General features: G+C 38.3%; 1 protein-coding gene across 1 annotated transcript in view; it reads left to right on the forward strand.

Moving 5' to 3' along the window:
• The window catches only part of Sohlh2 (spermatogenesis and oogenesis specific basic helix-loop-helix 2), a 135,473-nt gene that overhangs the window by 72,253 nt on the left and 40,397 nt on the right, over positions 1 to 22,823 (forward strand). The window contains 4 exon segments of the mRNA XM_074043547.1: positions 1,649 to 1,664; positions 14,303 to 14,517; positions 22,028 to 22,089; positions 22,172 to 22,276. Of these exon segments, the coding sequence (XP_073899648.1) occupies positions 1,649 to 1,664; positions 14,303 to 14,517; positions 22,028 to 22,089; positions 22,172 to 22,276 (398 nt within the window).

Below are 22,823 nucleotides of genomic sequence, written 5' to 3' on the forward strand. Positions count from 1 at the left end.
AAAGCTAGACATTGATCTACCATTTGATCCAGTAATACCACTCTTGGGGATATACCCAAAAGACTGTGACACAGGTTACTCCAGAGGCACCTGCACACCCATATTTATTGCAGCACTATTCACAATAGCCAAGTTATGGAAACAGCCAAGATGCCCCACCACTGACGAATGGATTAAGAAAATGTGGTATCTATACACAACGGAATTTTATGCAGCCATGAAGAAGAACGAAATGTTATCATTCACTGGTAAATGAATGGAATTGGAGAACATCATTCTGAGTGAGGTTAGCCTGGCCCAAAAGACCAAAAATCGTATGTTCTCCCTCATATGCGGACATTAGATCAAGGGCAAACACAACAAGGGGATTGGACTATGAGCACATGATAAAAGCGAGAGCACACAAGGGAGGGGTGAGGATAGGTAAGACACCTAAAAAATTAGCTAGCATTTGTTGCCCTTAACACAGAGAAACTAAAGCAGATACCTTAAAAGCAACTGAGGCCAATAGGAGAAGGGGACCAGGACCTAGAGAAAAGGTGAGATCAAAAAGAATTAACCTAGAAGGTAACACACACGCACAGGAAATTAATGTGAGTCAACTCCCTGTATAGCTATCCTTATCTCAACCAGCCAAAACCCTTGTTCCTTCCTATTATTGCTTATACTCTCTCTACAACAAAATTAGAAATAAGGGCAAAATAGTTTCTGCTGGGTATTGAGGGGTTGGGGGGAGAGGGAGGGGGCGGAGTGGGTGGTAAGGGAGGGGGTGGGGGCAGGGGGGAGAAATGACCCAAGCCTTGTATGCACATATGGATAATAAAAGAAAAAAAATTCTCCTAAACTTGAAACCTTTTTTTGGAACTTCTTTGAAAATTCCATACCTGACTGCATGTGAGGAGTTGCACAAAATTACTAAAACTATTGTATAAAATCACCTTCAGGGTATCTGTTTTGACTTGGTTCCTATTCCTGTGATGTCATATTACATATATGCAAATATTCCCAAACCTGAAAAAAATCTGAAATCTGAAACACTTTAGGTCTCAAGCATTTCAGATAAGGAATGCTCAACTTGTAATACAGATGCAGTGTAAAATCTGTTCAGTACAGTTTTCCTTTTCCTGTCTTTTTTTTTTTTTTTTTTTTTTGGAGATAGGGTCTTGCTATGTGGCCCAGCCTGACCTTGGACTCTCAATTCTCCTACTTTAACCTCATGAATGCTGGGATTATAAGTATGCATCACCACATCCAGTTCTACAATTTTTCTTTTTGTGAATATTTTTGATCCATAGTTGGTTGAATCCACAGATAGAGAATCCATGAAAATGGAAAACTGCATTTCCAAAAGTAATACAGACCGATTCCTTCAGCAATTTATCTGCACCTTTTCTTTCCATCAAAATAGTAGAGAGCCACAGCACTATTTTTGCATACTTAAGATCTAAATTTGGGCTCCAGTGCAGAACACAGCAGCAGCTGGTGGGGAACCAGATTTGCCTTGATCCACACCAGACTGCCATAGTAGAGGCTCACTGAAGATCACTTCTGTAAGTTCAACTGAGATAGAGGTTCTGCCTACACAAAACCAAATTAACCACAATTGTAGCATTGGGAGTCATGGCACAGCAGTACAGATAGACACAAGGAAGGATCCTGTTCAGGTCCTAACACTTAACAAATCGAAAGAAAATGTTTAGTGAGTTATAGCAGCAGCTACCAGAAGACTTCCTTACGGCTTCATCTTCTCAGTAGATGGGCACAATATTTAAATCACAGGGCAAAATAAAGTTCTTCTGAAATTTTTAATTTCTCCATTCTAAATTAATTCTTAATTTTTTAGTTGCTTGAAAAGCACCCTAACAGTACTGATCTTCTCTCTATATATCTTCCTATCGATGTGAGGAAGAAAAAAAAAAAAAAAACCCAACTCTTTGCTAATGCCTGACATTTAAACTTAAAACCAGCCCTTAAGAAGACAAATCTTTCAAGACAACGAGGCAAGGCCGTGCAAGGTCCTGCTTCCCTTGGAAGGGGTGGCGTGGGGGCAGTGGCAGTTCTACTTGGGGCCTAATGTGAGCGTGGGATCTTCCCGGGTAAGGGAACTTGAGGTGTGCGGGGTAACACCTCAGGAGGACACTTCTGCAGGCCCTGGTCTCCCAGAGTGGACCGTGGCGCCTCCGGCGCCAGGCCGGCGGCAGGGCCACTTTAAGGGCGGCGGAGCGTGCGCACCCACAGCTGTGCCCCGGCGCCATTAGCGCAGGCAGGGGCAGGCGGGACGCCACGCGCTGAGCTCTTCCTGCGGCCAGGCTGCCCCAAACTCTGCACGTGCGCTGCGGGGCCATGGCGGCCTCAATTACCAGCCAGGAGCTAAGCCACATCCCGGGCCAGGTAAGAGGAGGAGGAGGAGGAAGAGGAGGCAGCTGCGTTTATAGCCGCGCTGTTCCCCCTCAAGGCAGGGCCCAGGTAGCTCTCATTGAGGGGACATGCAGGAAGGCCACTTGCAGGGCGGGTGCGGGCCGTCCTCCCCAGGTGCCTGGAGCTGGGGGCGTGGGGGGCTGTGAAGAGGACCCCACTTGGCCTCCGAGGCTGCCCCAGGCCCTGGTCCTTGAGGTCGGGATGGGGCAGAATTATCTCAGGAAAGGAGGCCCAGGAAGGCGAAACCGTTTTATAAAGATAACTGGTCTCCTAGCTCTTGATGCTTGCCAACCTTAAAACCACTTTTAATCAGAAGAGTCCTGAGAGGGTTACCTCGCAGCAAAATTTAATGGGTTTGGGGCTCCATTGTGGACAAAATATGAATAACTTTTTAAGTTTTCCGGTAGGAAGGTTTTCTTGGCATAGGTACGCTTGCTTCCCACATCCTGGCTCTGCTCAGGTTGGCTTTTTTTCAGTATACAAAACTGGCATGGGGTCCTACGGGTGTCCCCACTCAGTGGCAGCTATGTGTGGGAGGCTAAGTGTGGGTACCTGCGCCCCACTCATCCTCCCGCCTCCATGGGGATCTCCGGCCTCTTCTCAAAGCGCCCTGTTGCCCATTCTCTTGGAGAAGCCCCAAATGGTATTGGCAAGTGTTTTAGATAAAAATGAAAGGCTATTATTATCCGGCAAGAAAGCATCAACAAAGCCTTGCCCACCCCAGAAAGCAAGGCCAGCTGGCGTTGGCTGCCTTCTCCACAGACCTTAGTGGACATACAGGAGAAGGGAGCCTCTGTGCCAAGTGCGGTTTTCTTATCCCTCAGAAGGCCCTGCCACTTACTGTCCTCCCTCCTCAGAACAAGCTTTCCAAAACATAATTATTTACTACTCTGAAGTGGGACCGTTTAACAGGTTTTTGTCATTTCTTCAAGATGGGGAAGCCCGCTAGAGTGCTAATGAAAAGTAGTATTTAATGGTGCGGGATTAGGCAAAGCTGCACAAAATGGAGTTCTGAATAAAATATCTGATTATCTAGTACATAAATAATTGTGGTTTCCGACCTTTGAGAGCGTGAAGCCCCAACAGAGCCCTTTGTGTGCCTTTGCCAGAAGAGCAGCTTGCTCAGTTCCTCCAGACAGAGCTGCCTAAATCCCTTGACTCCTGGGGACTCTGAGACCCATGATTGCCCTGTGAGAGTGCCGGCCTGTGCAGCTGCTGCTGATTGTCAACACTGCTCCTGGTGATAAGAGTGACATAAATAACAACTCACTAAAATGTGGGAGCGATTTGCGTTAAGCACTTCAGCACCTGCTGTTACTAATTAAGGGTTTAGCCTGCCACAGATTGCAAATGGAAATGCAGTGTTTTAAAAATTGTAGAGACTGGAGTGCCCTGCATGTTACTGTGACCGCAGAAATGAAACAGAAGGGATAAAGAACATTGGTGATGATGTCACCTGCCCATACTTAAGGGATGTATAGCAAGGTGTTAATAGGGCATGCCCTGAGTGGTGGGATTACAGATGCTTTTCATTTTTACTTGTCTTTTTTTTTTTTAAATTTCCCAATGAATATGTATTGCTTTTTAAAAAAGTACAGAAAAGAACCCAATAGAAAAAGATTTGCTATCAAGTCTAGCATTGCTCCAAATTGTGCTTACAGGTGAAAATTCTTGATGTAGTAGAAGGCAATTTTGCAACCTTTCCTTTTTATCAGCTGCTTCTCATTGCCTGTGTTCACGTATTTCACCCTCAACAAGATATTTTTAAATGAATAGATATTCAGATTTATGCTGATTATAAGCTATTCACTTAATTCAAGTTACTGGGTAGTGGACTTGAGCAGTGTTCTAATTTGTCTGATTAGTAACATTACGAGTGTGCTATGGCACTGATTCTGTGGGGCAGGGAGAAAAGCCTTTGGCAAGAGAGCAAATCACATCTTTCCAGTGACAAGGTGCAGGTGCTGAGCAGAGCACTGGGCTAGCAGTGCCTGGTATTCCTTATCCCTTTCTGATTGCCCCTGTACTTCCTCTCAGATTTCACCCCACATTCTGCATTTATGGCTCTTTCATGATGCTTCTCCACAAGATAGATTCTGGGGACAGTGGGATTAAAGTTATGCTGGAAAATATTTTAGAACACCAGGTGCAACCTAGGAAGAGCTCAAGTTAGGCAGCTGATTTCTGTTTTTCATACTTCTTTTCCTCGGTGGATCCCTTCCCAAGCTCTGTGACTCCACCAATGCTGAGAATAGTTCCATTCAGAGCTGTTTTGAGTGCCTAGCATGGACATTTTCTCTATAATTCCATCTCTCCCTCTCCCCCTCCTTTGTCAGGTGAACTGACATTTTCTGTGTTCTTTGTGCTCAGGTTAGGTATCACTTGAGGAAATATGGCAATAATGACCACCCCCAGGACATTGTACAAACATTTGTCCTTATCACAGGCTTGCAATGTAAGTGTTTTCCTCTCACCGAGGATCATAGTAGTATGTTAATCAGAGCTACTAGTAGGTGGCTGAACTAAGCTGTAGAATTTGGTCTCTGTCACAAAAGCCTTTGTTCCCTTTGAACTGCATTGTTGGAAACAGATCAGGAACGGCTTTGGTAGAACTGACACTCCTATGCCATTCTGTGTTCCAAGGATTGACAGCCATGCTCTCTCCACAGAGAAGGCTGCTAGAATGTAAGCCCCGTGAGGTCAGGGGCCTCAACTGTTCATTCATCCCATGTCCCTAGCACTGAATCTGCTCAGTGGGAGGAGCTCAATAAATATCTATGCAGACAAAAAATACCAAGCATATTTAAGCAGGCACACAAAAGGACAGGATGTTTTAAAGGACAAAACAAACCCAATAGAAAGTTTTACAAATCGTTCATACATGCTATTTTAGTGTAATTTTTCATAGCACACACTTTCATTCTCAAAAGTATTTCAATTAAAAAAAAGTCACTTAATATACACAGGTAGGCTATTTTGGGGCTTTCCTGGGTCAAACCAGGTTAATTAAAAATCAAAACTATCACTCTTGCTAATGATTGTTTTAGTGCTCAGCTTTGGGGTCACAGGAATGTACTGGTATAGAATAAATCGTGTTACAGTGGAGAGTCACAATCTGCACTCACAGTGTTCCTTAAATACTACTGGAAATGAGAAATGTTTGCCAAATGAGAAGAAAGCACATTAAAAGAGCCTCAATAGTTTAGAAATTGCAAAGTTCAAAGTTCACTTGAAAGTGTTAAGGAAGCCAGGTATGGTGATGCACATCTGTAATCCCAGCAGTCAGGAGGCTGAAGGTTGCAAGTTTGAGACAAGCTGGACTATGTACTAAGACCCTGAATTATCCCATCCCCCAAAAATTTGAAGAGGAAAATGTTGTGGTATTTTCTTTAAATGTAGGGAATTTGAGGAAAGTAGAAGGAAATTATATTGGTGAAGTAGGTTACAGAGGCCACGGTTAGGAGTCTATATTTTTATCCTGAGTTTGGTGGGGGAGGCAAGACTGGCTCATGATGGTGAACTGAGTGCACATGTAAACCTCCCCATGAACACCAAATGCCACAGCAAGTGCGATAATACTCTCATAAATATCATGGAAAAATAAGGGATGGGTACTAAAAGTTCAAGGAGACACCAATTGAATGCAGAGTCCTTAATGAGATCTTCTTTAAACAAAGCAGCTTTAATCTGAACATTTAAAAAATGTCCACAAGGAAACTTGAAATTTAGAAAGCAGATGGGATCAAATTTCTTCTAAGACAAAAATAGAAAAACTACAGCATAACAGATAGGAAGAGAACAAATGTGAGACAAAGCAACTTCAGTGATAGTCTGGGCTCGCTGTTAACAGAAAGAGAGAAAGTGGACAGAGGGTGCTCACCTGGTATTGAATTAGCTGGATGCAGAACACCTGGGCCTCTCCCAGTTGATCCCTCCCACAGAGGAGCAATGGTGCTTTTAAAAGCAGGATACAACCCAGCAACTGCACTCTGAAAGCAAAAAAAAAAAAGAACTGTCTGTGAGATGAGGGTTCCTACTGTGGGTAATTTCCAGAACTCTACCCATGATGAGGAGAAAAGGAAAGAAGCTCTGACCGGGAGGGAAATACACCAAAGTGCTTGGTTTCCAGGGAAAGCCTGTGTTTATTATCACAGTTAGCCCCAGCCTCTCTGCTCTCCAGCCTGTGCTTGCACTCTCTGGCTTACTCATACTAAACCCCATCCAGTGGTCCCATTACAGGAAGCCTCCACTGGGGAATAACACTACCCCACTGCTTACTCACATCTACCCAGTCCTTGATTCATACATGTCTGAACAACCAAGGATTGCCAGGCATCAGCAAATCAACAAATGCATAGGTAGAACAACTGTACCAGAGACAGATTTGTAAGGTTCTGGAGTCTCCAAATGTTTGTGTCCTGCAAATTCATATTTTGAACTCCTAACCCCTAGGTGATGCTATTAGGAGGTGGGTCTGTTGTGCGGAGGTTAGCTCATAATGGCTCTGCCATTATGGATAGGATTAGTGCCTTTATAAAAGAGGCCCTAGGGAGACCCCTGGGCCCTTTTACCATATGAGAACACAGTAAGAAGTGCCATCTGTAAACCAGAAATGATGCCTTTACTTGATACCAAATCTACCAGTGCCTTGATCTTGGACTTCTCAACTTCTAGAGCTGTGAGAAATAAGTTTGTGTGGTTTATAAACTACTTAGTTAATGGTTGCAGGTTTGGTATTACTTGAGTAAACTACATAAAGGAATAGAAATATACTTTTATTTATATTGGCAATACTGGTGTTTGAACCCAGGGCTTTGTGCTTCCTATGCAGCTACTCTACCACTTTGAGCCATGCTCCCCAGCTCTTTTTGCTCTGGTTATTTTGGTAGGGTTTTGCTTTTTGTCTGGCCATCCTGGACTGAGATCTTCCTGGTTTTATGCCTCTTGCATAGCTGTGATGACAGGTGTGCGATACCATACCTAGTTTTCCTTTAAGATGGGGACTCGGGAACTTTTTGCTTGGACTGACCTGGAATTTTGATCTCCCTGATCTCAAACTCTTAAATAGCTAGGATTACAGGCTTGTTCCACTTATGCCCAGTTTAGAAATAAACTTTTAAAATTTTAATTCTAATTCGTACCCTCAGAGAGGATATCACATCCTAAACATAGCAGTTCATTTTTTAAAAAAATCACAAAAAAGAAAAAGCTTAATAATTAGCAAGTCACATTAAGTTGAATTCACTGAAATTGCAAAACTCTTTAGAAGGACTGAAGACTGAGCTGGCGATCTGGAAAATAAAGTTAGGAAAGTCTAGACTTTCAAAAGTTGAGACGTGCTGGGTGCTGGTGGCTCACACCTGAAATCCTAGCTACTCAGGAGGCAGAGATCAGGAGGCTCACAGTTTGAAGCCAGCATGGGCAAATAGTTTGTGAGAGTCTATCTTGAAAAACCCCTTCACGAAAAAGAGTTGGTGGAGTGGCTTGAGATGTAGGACTTGAATTTAAGCCTCAGTATTGGAAAAAAAAAAAAGAAAGAAAGAAAAAGTTGAGATGTGAAGTATTGTTTAGGATTTCCAACATCTAACAGAAGATTTACAAGAAGAGAGATAGACAACAGAGGAGAAATGACCAAAGAAATAATAGATATCTCAAGAATGAGTAAGAACCATATGCAGACCCATCTTAGAGAACTATCAGAAGACAGGATAAAGATGAGAAAGTCCCCTAAAGAGAAAGCAGTTTGCTCTTTTCATCAGCAGCTCTGGATATCATAAGAAAATGGATCATTATCTTCAAAATTCAGAGACAAAGTGATTTTGACCTTGACAAGGTAAAAACTAGCACTGAATTGTGAGAGCCCAATGAAGATGTTTTCAGACATGCTAGGACTTCCTTTGATGCCATCATATAGTCTTTAGAATTTTTCAAGCCTACACAGTACTTCTTTCCCAGAAAGAAGCAAACATGAGCTTACGAGAAGCAGTAGGAAAAAGAGAAACAAAGTCTAAACATAAATGTTAATTTAGACATATAAAAAAATCTAATAATGATTATAATTTCTAAATATTCACAGTATAAATGCATAGAGTATAGCTGGAGAAAGACATTTTCAGAATGCTGCCTTGTTTGGAGAGAGTCTATAGGTTTAGATTAACTCTGTGTCTAAGCTGAAAATGGATATATACACTTATTAAAAGTTAAGCACTTCACAGCTCCCAGGAGCCAAACTGGAGTGATTTGAGTTACAAAATAAGTAGCTATGGCGTTGAATCGTAACCCAAAAGATAAAATAAATAGCCTTAAGTTCATACTGACATAAGTGATTGGCTAAATAAATTAATGAAGGAGAAGGGACAAATCTTCCTTACATAAGAATTTCAAGTAATAAAGAAATGAAGGAAGCAGAAAGAAACAAATTGTAATTTGTTTGCCTATAGATCTGTAGGCAAGATCCACTGATGCATGCTAAATTAGAAGGCGTGACTTTTAGGAAAAAAGGGTTATCTGCACAGCCTCAAAGTATCTCCCCCAATATTATACTACCCCAAAATGATACAAATTACTTTGAAGGTTCTAATATATATCCACAATTGTTTGCTTCTTTTCCTTCCTCCAAAGAGGTAGAGCTTGAGACACCTTCCATGAAGTGTGACTGGACATATTGACTCCCTTTTGAAAACAGAGTGTGGAAAAGGAGAAACAATGACTTTCCAGTGAAGAGCCCTTATAGACACCACTGAAACCAAGGAACCCAAATGAATATCCCTGGTGATGACTCATTGATAGACACCAGCACAAGAAGGGTACTTCTTGTCTCTGGTTGTTCTTCCTAAAAGTCTGTAAGTCCCAGTCTAATCATGAGAAAATGGCAGACAAATCCAAAAGTTGTGAGCTATTCTATAGAATACCCTAATGTCACTCCTCAAAAGTCAGGAAAAACTGAACAAGTAAAATTTCAGGTAAAAAGCATTACAAGTGACAAGGATTTATATTTCAATATAGTTTATCAATATATAATTATATGCACTTAACATGTACTGTGTAAACATAGGTCATTATGTAGTATATATTAATATGCATTTATATAAATTATATATGTAAATTAAGTATAAAATAAATTTATAAAATTTATTGATATAAATTATATAGTATATATTTATATAAATATGTATAATTAACATGGGGCTTTGTGTACCTGACCCATGATTAGAAATAGAACCTGTTAGAGAAATTGATAAATGATAAATGGGCAAAGCCATAGTCAGACATGGAAATTTTAGATCAAGTAGACCTAACGTAAGAAAACAACAGACTTTGCTATAAGAGATATATAAAAAAACTTTGTGCCAAACAGAAGATAGGCATTGTTTTCAAATAACCACAGAGCATTAACAAAAACTGTGTGTTCGCAATGATGAAAATGTCAACAAATTCTAAAAAGTAGACATAATTCAGGACACATTCACACTGTTGACAGTGTGCTGAAAGAAGAAATGAATGACTAGGGAATAACCAAACAAATCTTAAATGAAACATACTGTCCTCTTGAAAATTAAAAGACACCTTTCTATAGGAGTTGAATATAACTCTTAGGATGCAATGGGAATATAAACTTAAAGTATAAACTAGCAATGAGTGAATGTGAATACACTATGTATCAAAATCTGTGGCACACAGGAAGGTCCATTTGGAGGGAAATTTAGGTCCTGTGGTCTGCTCTCCAATAGAACTTTCCTCAGTGATGAAAATATTCTATAATTGTGCCGTGTAAAGTTATGGCAGCCACTTGCCTGTGGATATTGAACACTTGAAACAGATTAGTGCAACTGCACTGAATTTCAAACTTTAACAAGAGTTTAAATAGCTATGTATGTCTATTATATTGGACTACACAATTCTGTAGTCTGTAAAACATTACGAGAAAAAAGATGGAGAAGATTAAGTATTAATTTTAATAGGAAACAGAGCAAGATGAACCCTATAATAAATAGTATATATTTTTAAATTCAAACATTTAAAAATGTAGATGAAATGGATTTTTTTTAATATACATGAGCAAAATTCACTTAAGAAAGGTTGAAAAAATAGTGATTACCTGGGAACTGTAAAAGGTAGTCTAAACCCACCTCTATAAATGTCTTTAGGACCAGATTTTATTGGCTTGTTTTAAATAATCATCATCAAAGAACAGATGATTTCTATGTTTTTAAAAATATTTGAGACTATAAAATAATATTAAAGCTTTACACTTCATTCATAGAGGTTGGTATATAACCCTGATACCCAAATCAGATAAGGCAATATAATAAAGGGACATTGTCCGTTTCACTTGTGAACACAAAGTTAAAACTCTAACAGTGGATGAACTGAACCCACAACACATTATGAATTTGGTTTATCATAGCAGTGCAGTGATGGCTGGGCATTTGGAAATCTGTTAATGTAATTTACTCTAACAGATTAAAGGATGAAAAACAATAGTGCAGTCACATTTATGTATAATAAATTTCAGCACCCATTTCTGATTTAAAATAGTTAACCTTTGGACTGGTGGAGTGGGTCACATGGTAGAGCCCTGGCCTAGCAAGTGTGAGGCCCTGAGTTTAAATCCCAGTGCCAGAAAAAAAATTCTTAACCTTCATATAGAAGGAACCTTTACATTTGATTAAGGATTGACTAGAAACCTTCAGTAAGTATCACAGTTAGTGATTTAAAATACTCAAATATTCCCTCAAAAATCAGAAACAAAGCAAGAACATTCACTGTCATTTCTGCTGTTCACCACTGTTTTGGGTATTGACAGAATATATAGTTTCCTTCTTGTTATTTTTCAATTAGGTTCTTTTTTTTTTTTTAGTGGTACTAGAGTTTGAAATCAGGGCCTTGTATTTGCAGCCATTTTTGCTTTAGGTATTTTTCAAATAGGGTCTCACATTTTTTTGACCTGGGCTGGCCTGGACACTGTTGATCCAACTATTTATGCCTCCTACATCTTGCTAACTTTTTGCTGGAGCTGGCCTTCAAGCACAGTCCTCCTGATCTCTCTTCCAACAGAATTTTAGCATCAACTTGTCAAGGAATCCTGTTAAAGTTCTGACTATGCTTGCATGTGTTTTAAAGCCAGTGCTTTAAAAATCAAATAAAAAGCATGAATTCTGAAAAGAGACAAAAATGGTTTTTTTTTTTGAAGCTTGTATGATTGTCTACATCATACAAAAAATATATTGGAACTAAATGGAAAGTACCATAAAACACTTGAAGCAAGTTCCTCACACAGAAATCAATTGTGCATCTCTGTGTTGAGAAAATGTAGGGACTGTAATAAGATACCTCCTTTACAATGACCTCTAAGTGTTTAACTATCTAGGAATAAATATATAAGGACACATGGAAAATCTATATAAAGTAACTATAAAAATGACCCAAATTCTCTGAGCATCCCCCACTTCTCAATGGGGAGATTTAATACAAGATGTTTCCTAATTAACTTTTTTAAAATAAATGCAAACATAATCAAAATGTTAACAAGCTTCCTTGACAAGCTGATGCTGCAGTTATGTTGAAAGAGAAATTGTGGAAAAATTAGTACCAAATTAAAACATAATAAAATTATATATTTTTTAATTAAATAACAAAACATACTATAAGTAACTAGTAAGTAAAGTGTGGCATGAATCCAAAAATAGGCAAAAAGATCAACGGGTCAGAATGAATGTCAAAAAAGCTTACACAGTTCAGTTCAATACAAAGGTAGCATTTAAAGATGCTGAGAGAAATTCAGCTTGTCCAAGAATGCTTGGGGCAATTCGCTCTGTATTTATGAAGGATGAAATCAGGTATCTACCTTGTGTTAATCACCAAATAAATTCCATATGGGATAAGAAGTTAAATGCACCCCCCATAAACATACTAGAATACACCATCAAAGCCCATTTTAACATAAACAGAGATGACTTTGAAACCAAGACAAAATTCACATAATGGAAATGGTACATTTGTTACCAAATATGAAATGCTTATAAGTGGCAAGGGACCTTAAATTTAAAGACTTAGCAGAGAAGTTGGAAAAAATAGCTAACATTCAGAATATGTAAATTCTGATAGAGTGATAAGAAAAAGACGAGCCACAATAGGCAGGTGCACAAAGGTATGCATGATAAAATGAGCATGCATAATAAATAGAATACTATGCAATAAATAGAAATGCAAATTGCCACTAAAATGAAAGGTACTCAGCATTAATTAGAAAAATGCCAATCAAAAGGAGAATTGGTAATTTTTCTCACAATATTGGCAAAAATTACAAAAAGTTTAAGAATAATCAGTTGTATGAAGAGTTTGGGAAAATGAGTACTTATATATACTATTTGTAGGGAGATACATTTTTGTATCTTTTGGAGAGAAAAATCTGTCAGTATCTAAGTTGAAAAGGCAAAAACTTTCTGATCTTATAGTTTTGGTTCTAGGATATGTGCTTATTTGAATAAATGTGTAATAGAAGTGTTCATTTCAGTGTTGTAATGACATCAAAATGCAACATCACAAGAATTGTTCAATTATTATCATTGGAAATGAGGAAGACTGGATCAATATACAGATGAACAGATCTACCCCAGATCCCAACAAGATAGAAAACATGTTTGGTTTTTTTTGTTTTTGTTTTTTCAGAAAATCTGTAACATCCTGACAAATGAGAATGCTCTCAGTGAACCAGAATTCTTCAGGAATTGTTAAACTATATTGTTAAATGAAAAAATGTAATACCTCATTTATGGAAAAAATGCTGGCTATGAGTATATTATACTGATATGTTCGACATAAAATTTGGAAGGACAGACATCAATTTGTTACTTAAAGAAGGGATTGGATTAGGATATGAAGAGATAATAAAGGAAGATTTACTTTAAAAATAAAAGGTGGAAGAAAACTAGGAGACTGGCAGATAAAATGCAGAAGCTTTGCTTTTTTTTACTCTTACCTAGTTTTTTAGCCCTCACCTGTTCTTTCCTGTAGCCCTTGGGAAACTAGGCTAAAGATGGGGAAGCCACATGGGGTGGGAACCACCTACACCATCATCCTGCCCTGAAGAGCTGTGTCTTCGGCTGGCTGCCTTTTTCTTTGTACAAGGATTTCCAACCTCTCTACCCACCTCTTTCGCCTTCAGCTCTCATCACCTCCCAATTCTGTTTTCTTATGTGGATCTGTCTCTGGTCTGGCAATTCCGATTATCTTCTAATTATTTGTAGTAACTCAAGTATCTTGATCCTTGGGCATTTTCAGTGGATTGTGTTCACTGCTGTATAGAGTAAAACATAGAGAAATAAAAGGTGAAAATGGAAATTCGATTTTTCATAATTGTACTGGAAAATCCCTCCAAATGGAAATAAAGAGCGTTTTGGTTCCTAATACTGGGATTTAAATAACATGTACTTTCTATTTGAAAGACTTTGAGCGTTGCTCAGGATTTAGGAATTTAGATCTTTATCTGTTGTCTGAAAACTATTTCATCAAAATAAATTGTGTAAGAGGGTCCCCAGTTTTGGTTTTCTTAGCAAGAAACAGATTTTCTGGCAGGTCAGGGTGTTTGGGAAACTGTTTCATAAGAATGTCACTTATTGCTAAGAGGATTGGAGAAATTTGTAGGAAAACCACAGTAGAAGAGTATTCATAGGCAACATGAAATCCATTCACTGTTCCACCTATTGAGGACATGGAATTAATAGTTCCTGCCCCTGAAGTACTTATAGTAGACTGTCCACTCCACTGTAGGGTAGTCTTTGTGTTATTTTTCATCATGGTTTATTTTAACCTTTCATATGTGACATCTTCTCCATGCTCAGATAATAATTATGTGGTGCTTTTGCTTCTTTTCTTCTTTCAGGCAAAACTAGACCTCTTATTAGTTGGAGATGTTGCTGTTCACTACCTGGCTGATACTGTACAGAAATTCTTTTCAAATATAGCAGACCTAACTATCACCCTTAGTGATGTTAATGATGCAGCCACACTTTTGGATGATTGCATGTTCGACATAGTTTTCCTGAAGATGACTTCACTCCTAACTGCCGAGGAGCTGGAAGCTGTCAAGTCAATTAGGTAAAGTTTAAAACCTTGACTCTGTATCTTTAGAATAGTTTTTTAAGCACCTATTCCTATTTTTAAAATCCTTAAAAGATAATTTATTTCTGCCTTCATTTTTTTAAATGAAGCATATCTTTATGGGCAGGATCTATGTACCTGTTTTGTTATCAGTGTGACAGACCGTTATAAGAATTGTCATTTTAACTTGAGAAGTAATAGATATGGGTGGAAATATAAGAATCGATTGGTCACAGAAATTGATTTGTTATATAAAAGTATCCCATAGGTATACTTTTAAATGACTGTATCATTATAAAATGGCATATCTTTTCAGAGTTCATTAATTGTTATGGCAGTATCAAAGCAAGCAAGCATTCTCAGCTCTGTGCCCTGTTGTCTGTGGACTGAAGCTGTCTCTTGGAGCCCTGAGGCTCTCTGGTTCCATAGAGTCCAGGCCCTACCACTCCAGCATTCCTATTTCACCTTAGAGCTCACCTTAGGCTTCTTTCTAGCCCACTGGGCTCCTGGAAACTGGAGTCCAGTGGTAGAGGGTTAGAGTCCTTTCTGTTGGACTATATAGGGTTTTGAGCCACCCAAGGATATGTTTCTACAGGGTTAGATTAAAACAGATTTGTTTTCATTCTGTGAACAGACCTGATAGAGAAAGTGGAATTGTGGAGAATATTTTAATATATGAAAGACTAAAAGGGAAAGTTTAGAGGTAATATTGTGATACCCAAATAAACAGGAATGAGCAAATTATGTGAGGGGAAGAGAAGGGTTGAAATGGGATGAAGCCCAAGCTATTAAGTCATTTATTAGGGAAAAACAGACAGAGATAGGCATGTTCCTAAGGTTTCTTAGAACAGCTGATCTTCTGCATTTCTCCACCCCCTCCCCAACTCCTCCACTTCAGCTCCCCGACCCCAACCCGCACCCCGCTTGGGATGGGACCCAGGGCATCTCACATGGTAGGCTAGTGCTCTGCCATTGAACTCCACCCTTGGCCTTTTGTGCATTTATTTTGGCTTTGTACTGGGAATATGAACTCTAGATAAACAAGGAAAACCATCTTCCTCAAAGGGGATCTTACTTGAAACCATGTTGTGAACTATCCTCCTAAGCATATTTCTATTTTATTATGCACCCTTAAAAATAGCTGTTACAGCTAGAGCTTCTTTGCTTGAGGACTTATCAGAAATATCTCATAGGGTGTGTGTGTATTACTGGGGTTTGAACTCTGGGCCTCATGCTTGCTAGCAGACACTCTACCACTTGAGCCACTCTGCCTGCACTTTTTTGTGTTGGGTACTTTCAAGACATGATCTCTTGAACTGTTTGCCTAGGCTGTCCTTTAACTGCGGTCCTCCTGATGTCTGCCTCCCAAGTAGCTAGGATTACAGGCATGTGCCACCAGTGCCCAGCTCATATAGTATTTCTGCTTTTACAACAACTCTATGAGGTGGGTATTGCAGGGTTTTGTCATCCCTAATTTTGACACAAAACTCAGCTAGAACACCTTACTTTTCTTTTAATTATTTCTAAATATATGTAATTATTTGACTTTTATATTGAAGCTACCACTTTTATACCCTTGAGATTCAGTAAGTGCCAAGTGTAGTATAAACCAAACACATACATGGTTTTGGAAGGACAATAAACAAATCAGTATAGCTGGCCTTAGTCCTCCCTCCTGAATGAATGGAGCAAGGCTTTACACTTGCTCAGTATTGAAATTACATTTTAAGGTTGTGTTTAAGAACAAGATTTGTGTTTAGTTGCAGTTATTAAAATCTGGGAGATTAACGGAGAGAATTTCCTGAAATTCCCTTTCTGCCTCTCAGAACTGATATACTTACCTCTGTAGGTTCTCCCCACTGCCGCTTTCATTACTCTCAGTAGCCATGAAGACTGTAGTAAGATTACTTCATTTCTTTTTTCTTCTCTCTCTCTCCCTCTTCTTCTCCCTCTTCTTCTCCCTCTCCTTCTTCCTTTTCCTTCCCTACCCCCATCCCTCTCCCTCTCTATGTCATGGCCCTAGGGATCAAAGCCAGGGCCTCCTGTATGCTAGGCAAGCACTCTGTAGCTGTACCTCAGCCCATAGTTTAAGATTTCATAGACAAAAGAAGGCAGTTGTAGGTATTAAGTGCACAAGTATGCATGCATGATTTGCTGTAAAGTGTTCATTGCAAATGAAGAAAAGGATAATTTGCAGCATGCTCCTGGGCTGGTCTTTCTTGTCTCTGTTACACCATTCCCAATTCCAGGCGCGGATCTTAACAGCCGGTTTGTCTAACTTGCTTTGGGCCTAAATGAACATATGGATGAATGAGGGTAGATGGCATTCTCGGGCAGATAATGAGGTCTAGCCTTTGTATTCCTGTGTAATAAAGGGATGTTTTCTTTGTGGAAACTTTGCTTTTGTGATGCTGGCCTCAGAGGACAGGAATGTCTCTACAGTTTCCTTTCTTGCCCTCAGAACTGTATGAGTTTATGTTTTATGAATTATTTAAATCCTTTTAGAGGATGTTTATTATTTTTAACCCCCAGTTTTTCTTAGGATCATGAGTCCTGTATACATACTGCCTCATTTATAAGGCATTTAAAATTTCATCTTTCCTAAAATGCAATGTCTTTTGAGCTTTGACTAACATAATCACTAACCCTAAATGAAGAATCTGGTTTAGCTTTCCTTTTGTTTTATTGTTGGTTTTCCCCCTTAGATAATTTGTTATTGTCTTGTAGCGCCTCAAAATCCAGATTGGTCCAGGAAAATGTATAACTGTTTCCCTTACTCTTCTCTCTTTGGATACATTATATCCCCTGCCAGGAAATGAGAAACTTAGTAGAGAGTAAAAGTGTCCTTATTTATTTGCAGTATTAGAACATGTAATCACAAATCTATGTATGTATAAGGCTTAGAGATTTTTATTGAAAATACGAATGAAGTTTAGCTGTAGTTTAGATTGGTTTTAGTCTGCTTACAAGATTCTAAAATTTACTATTACAGAAGAACTATGTTTAAAGCTTGATATTAAACATTGATCAACTTTAAATTAATAAAAATATTGGTACTTTACAGACACATTCTCAAGAATTACGGCAATGACATGGCTCCAGGAATAGGTTAACGTTCCTGATAGTACTTCCTAACTTTATACTCCATGAGTGCATTCGAAGAATGTGTTTGTTTCCCTGTCAGCAGAAATTGATAAAGAATGTGTTTTTGTTGAACCTGATGAACTCAAACATTACCCAGTGGTAACATATTTTAAAATAATCACAATTCCAGGATATTTCACTCTTGGCTTACATTAGTTGTCAAAATTAAGCCACACTCAAAAGGGCAGGTACTCGGTAATTCAGACGCATCCTGACACTTTATCTCCCAAAGGCAGGCACAAAATGAAAATATGTTTCACATTCATCCATAAGGTATACATCCTCTCTGGAACCATAGTTTTTGTTTTTATGATGTGACTGTACAGTTTCTAAAATTCCGTAATTCTCATGAGCTCAGAGCTGTTCAGTAACAGGAAAGGAATGCAAAATGTGGTTTCAGCTTCTCAATCTGTGAATCTACTTTGGATCTAAATTCATTTTTCCCCATGTTGTTTCAATTGTCTGATCAGTCAGCTTATCACTTCACTGTGAAAACCCACTATTGTGAATCACAAGGATCTAACAAGTTGTCTTTTTCTGTCTCCAACTCCAAACATCCTTGGTTGAACAGTGCAACTCGGCAAATCTTATCAGCCAGGTACCTGGCTGTATCTATAGTTAGTTTAGAGGGGAATCTTCCTACTTATAAAAAAACAGAACAAAACAAATAAACAGTACTTTAAAATAATAATCCAGGGCTGGAGGTGTGGCTCAAGTGGTAGAACACCTACCTTGTAAGCGTGAGTTCAAGCACCAGAACAACCAAAAAAAAAAAAAAACCCCAAACAAAAACAAAAAAACCGTTCCTATCTAATGCCAGCAACAGCCCCATGCAGCTTGTGTTTACCATGTCTCCTGATTGTACCAAGAGGCCACCTCAAGTGATTAACCTACTCCACTTAGGTTTGTGTAAGTACACACTCTGATGTTTGCACATCGATGCAATCACCTAGCGATGCATTTCTCACTCTGTGTCCTTGTTGTTAAGAAACACAATGACTGCAGTTTTACTAAAAACTTTGTCCTATAAACTGGTGATAGATATGAGTAGGAACTGAGGAAAATTCTAGATCTTCACCACTTTTAGCACCTGTGTTTTGTAAGTGCAGCTATTTTGTGAACTAGCACAGTGGGAGCAGGGCACACTGATCTTCACTACAGACCAGAATAAATTGCAGGGTATTATTGCATTTCATCACAGGTGCCCTATTAGTGGCAAGTGAACTTCATGTTCTCATATTCATATAAGTCTCAATTTAGTGGAAATGATTATTTTAGTTAAACAGTTAGAAAAGAACCTCATTTGTTGTAAGTCTCAAATGGGCCAGGCCTGTTGGTCTGGCTACATTTGGTCTCAGACTGCCTGATGGAAGACTGTCTTCAAGAAGGCCACACCCTAATATGGCATTGGCCTTTGTCCCCTGAAGTCTTTGTGGTTCTAAGCAACATGAGTTTAGAAAATTGCTGCCAGTCTCGTAGAGACATCCAAGACCTTTTAGCTTTCTTAGATGATGGCTTTCAGAGGCCAGGGCTTTCCTGAACTCAGCTCACACACTTTTGTATGATTTTTTGTTTTGTTTTGTTTTGTTTTGTTTTCTAGCTACTGGGGGCTAGACCTGGGCATGGGAGGGGGATAGGACCGAGACTAGGCATGCTGCAGTTTGAGTTTATGTCTGGTACCAGTCATGTAGAGTGCCACAGGCAAGCATAGGAATGTAAGATAGCGTATCAGTTTCCAGTCTTATGCGTGGGCCGTAATGACACTTAAGCAGTATAATCTGTGAAACATGAGGAGAAATGAATTGTCCTCAGTTGATTCTAAAACACAGGGTCATTGGATGGAGAAGCACTCATAAGATCTTTGCCTGAAATTTTAAAGTGCTGAAAGCACTTTAGTTGGAGTAGATTAGAGATTTTTTAAAATATTATTTTTGTGTTTTGCTTAGTTTTGTTTTAAGAAACATTTGTTCATTAGAGAACTCTTTCTTGGTGACCCTGGAAACTAGAAACTTTTTGCTTGTTAATGTGTGCAGAAAGTGAATGAGAAGCTGGGCTTAGCAGCAGGGTGCTGGTTTCTGGGAACCTGTGCAGCTCTACAAGTTAGGGTTTCACTGGTAGTCAAGTGTTTGGGTTGGTCAGTGACCTGTGCTGATGGCAAAGGTCCAGGAATTACAGCTCTGATTTAAAACTACAAGTCATTACAGCATGCAGATCCATATTTAAGTCTTACATACTTTGGTGTCGTTAAAATCAATTTATGTGATTTTCCAAAAATAAGCATAGGGTAATTTCTAAAAGTAAAGAATCTGAATTTTCAATTCTCTAATTCTAGAGTATTTTGACTTCCAGTTTACTTTCAGTGAATCTCTAAAGTTTTTTTTTTTTAATTTTTAACTAAGCTACCCAGTCCTTTTTTCTCAGTGGTGTGGTCTGTTCAAGTCCCTTTTCCCGTTTTCTTCTTTCCTCATCCTGTTGTTTATGCCTCCATTATAGTCCACATTTTCTTATCACTTAAAAATACATGAAATGCCTACATTGTGTCAGGGGTCATTCTGTCACTCCCAGTGCCACTGGGCCACCATGCCCTCCACACCAATATACTGATGTGCCCTTCCTACCTCCACATTCAGGAGGCCAGTCCAGTCCTCGCCTCCATCCACAGAAGCCTCCTTTTCATAGAAACCATGTATTCTTTCCTTTCTTCTTTCCAGCCCAGACTCCTCAGAATTAACAGAACAGAATTAAGACCAAACAGACCTCAACTAGGGGAATGTCACATTTTAGCAAAAATCCTGTTTCTCAATCCATTCTAACACAGGCAGAGTGGTCTTTCTAAAACAAAAATAGCTTCCTGTTGCCCATTTTAAACACCAAACCTTTCCTTTGGCCTAAAAGGATCAGAGCCCGTCCCTTTCTACCTCTCTGGCTCATCTCATTTTTCTCTCCCTCAGGTCTTTTGTGCTAGGGCCATCGTAGATTTTCTTTACTTTCTCAAACTTCCCAGGTAGAAATGATTAATTTTTAGGTTCTGCTGTCTTTGTCCAGAACATTCTTTGCTGTATGTCTGCTTTCCAGCCCTTCCCTGTTCGCCACCTTTTCTGTAACTAACTCCTAGGACTGTCTGCCTAGAAGCTCCCTGAGTCTGTAGAGCTGGTGTGGGGGAGAGGACAGCATGTGGACTCTAGCTTTTCTTCATAGCGCTGGGCACATTTTGGGTCACTTAATTATTTTCAGTGATTTGCTTAATGTCTGTCCTCCCCAAGAAACTGTGCACATCATGAGATCAGGGCCTTTGTCTGCTTACTGTACAGCCCAGCACAGTGTAAGAGTTTTTCCAATTTTGGTTTTAATGAACAAATAATAACCGCGTATAACAATATACTAATAAGTAATACTTTTAAGTATTTAAGAGTAGTTTATTTTTCTTAGGCACTTTAAATTCTTTCTTTTAAACTTTGGTTTACAGCAATAGTGCCTTTGAAAATCATTTCATTTTAGTAAATGCAGAAGCTCAGCTTACTTACCGTACTCCTGATGTTTAGTTAACTATAACACCACAATTTTTTAAAGTTTTATTTTGAAAGATTTCGAGCATATAAAAGTAGAGAGAACAGAACAGAATAATGAGCTTCCACGTCCTCGAATGCAACATTAACAGATATCACAATGCCTGGTTGGTCTTATTTCATCTCTGCTCTCTCACCAAATGCTCTGCCAATGGGTGGATTATTTTAAAGCAAATCTGACATTATTTTGTTTCATACATAAATAGTTCAGCAAGCACCTAAGAAAGGAAATAAAAAAAACCTCAATGCCAATATCACCTAAAAACGAATAATTCCTTAATGTTGTCAAATTAACTAACACTTCAATTTTTCCTGCTGATGATTTAAAAAAACAAAACTGTTTATATAAATCAATATTCAACTCTCTCTTCTATATTTTGCTTTTTGTATTACTCTTTATATATATATATATATATATATATATATATATACACACACATATATATATGTACATGCATACACATTTAAAAGGTTCATTAGGCTTAAATAATTTCCCAAATTCTAGATTTTGCTGATTTCATCCATATAGTGTTCTTAAAAATGTTCCTCTTTTCTCCAAACTTATTATAAACTAATAAGCAACCCAAAAGTTTGGATAAGATTTTTCTTTTTCTTTTAAGTAAAAGTGGTCCATCTCTTCTCTCACTGATTTACTAAATTTCCATATTCATGAAATCATTGTAAATTTTAAAGAAATAAAGAAAATCACTATAGTTTAGTTCCTATAAGTTAGGCTCTTGGGTCCTGATTTTTTGAATGATGATTTTGCTTCATTATAGTATTCTTTCCTTTCTCAGATTCAGCAAGAAGAAAAATACACATTTGCTGTTTGTTTTTATAATCCCTGAAAATTTTAAAGGTATGTGCCTGCTGGATATGGCGTCTGTTTTTTTTTTTCAACTAGAAGTCATAAATTCAATATTTAATCCAAAGATTCTTAGGTTGTATTTCAGGGCATGGAGCTGATGTTACTTTAACTGAACCACTGACAATGGAAAAAATGAATATTGTGGTAAAGTACTGGAGAACATGTTTCACAAATACTGGTGAGTGAAAAATAAATTTTCAAAGGTTTAAAAATTCTCATTGACATTCTATGAAGACCATGTTTATACATTTTAAAATTGGTTTCCCACTTATACCTTTTATTTGCTGAGGATTAACTGTTTATTATGTACTCTAAAGAACATGTAATCTTTTTAATCATAGAAGAAAATAAGTATAAAAAAGAAAATATGTATGTTCTTTATCTGAGAGAAAAAATGGAATCTTCAGAGGTTTAAAATGTATAATGTGGTGTGTAGTAGGCACAGAATTTCTTGTTTTTTTTTTTTTTTATTTCTTGGTATCAAGATTGTTTTTCTTTTCATTTTTCTTTTTTCTTTTTTTTTTTCCTGATGGCCTAGCTACCATCATTTCTGTCATTAAAATGGAATTAATCATGCTTTGTCATCGTATGAATGTCCAAAAACCAGGGGCATTCACATGGAGCTGAATAGTCCGTTCTTCTTTGCAAAACACTTGCACATTAATTATTTTACCTCTTCAAATGAATAGAGTGATTATCCTTTCTCTTCTAGATTGTTAGAACAG

The sequence above is a fragment of the Castor canadensis genome, chromosome 10 (genome assembly GCF_047511655.1).
Source record: "Castor canadensis chromosome 10, mCasCan1.hap1v2, whole genome shotgun sequence".
Classification (NCBI taxonomy): domain Eukaryota; kingdom Metazoa; phylum Chordata; class Mammalia; order Rodentia; family Castoridae; genus Castor; species Castor canadensis.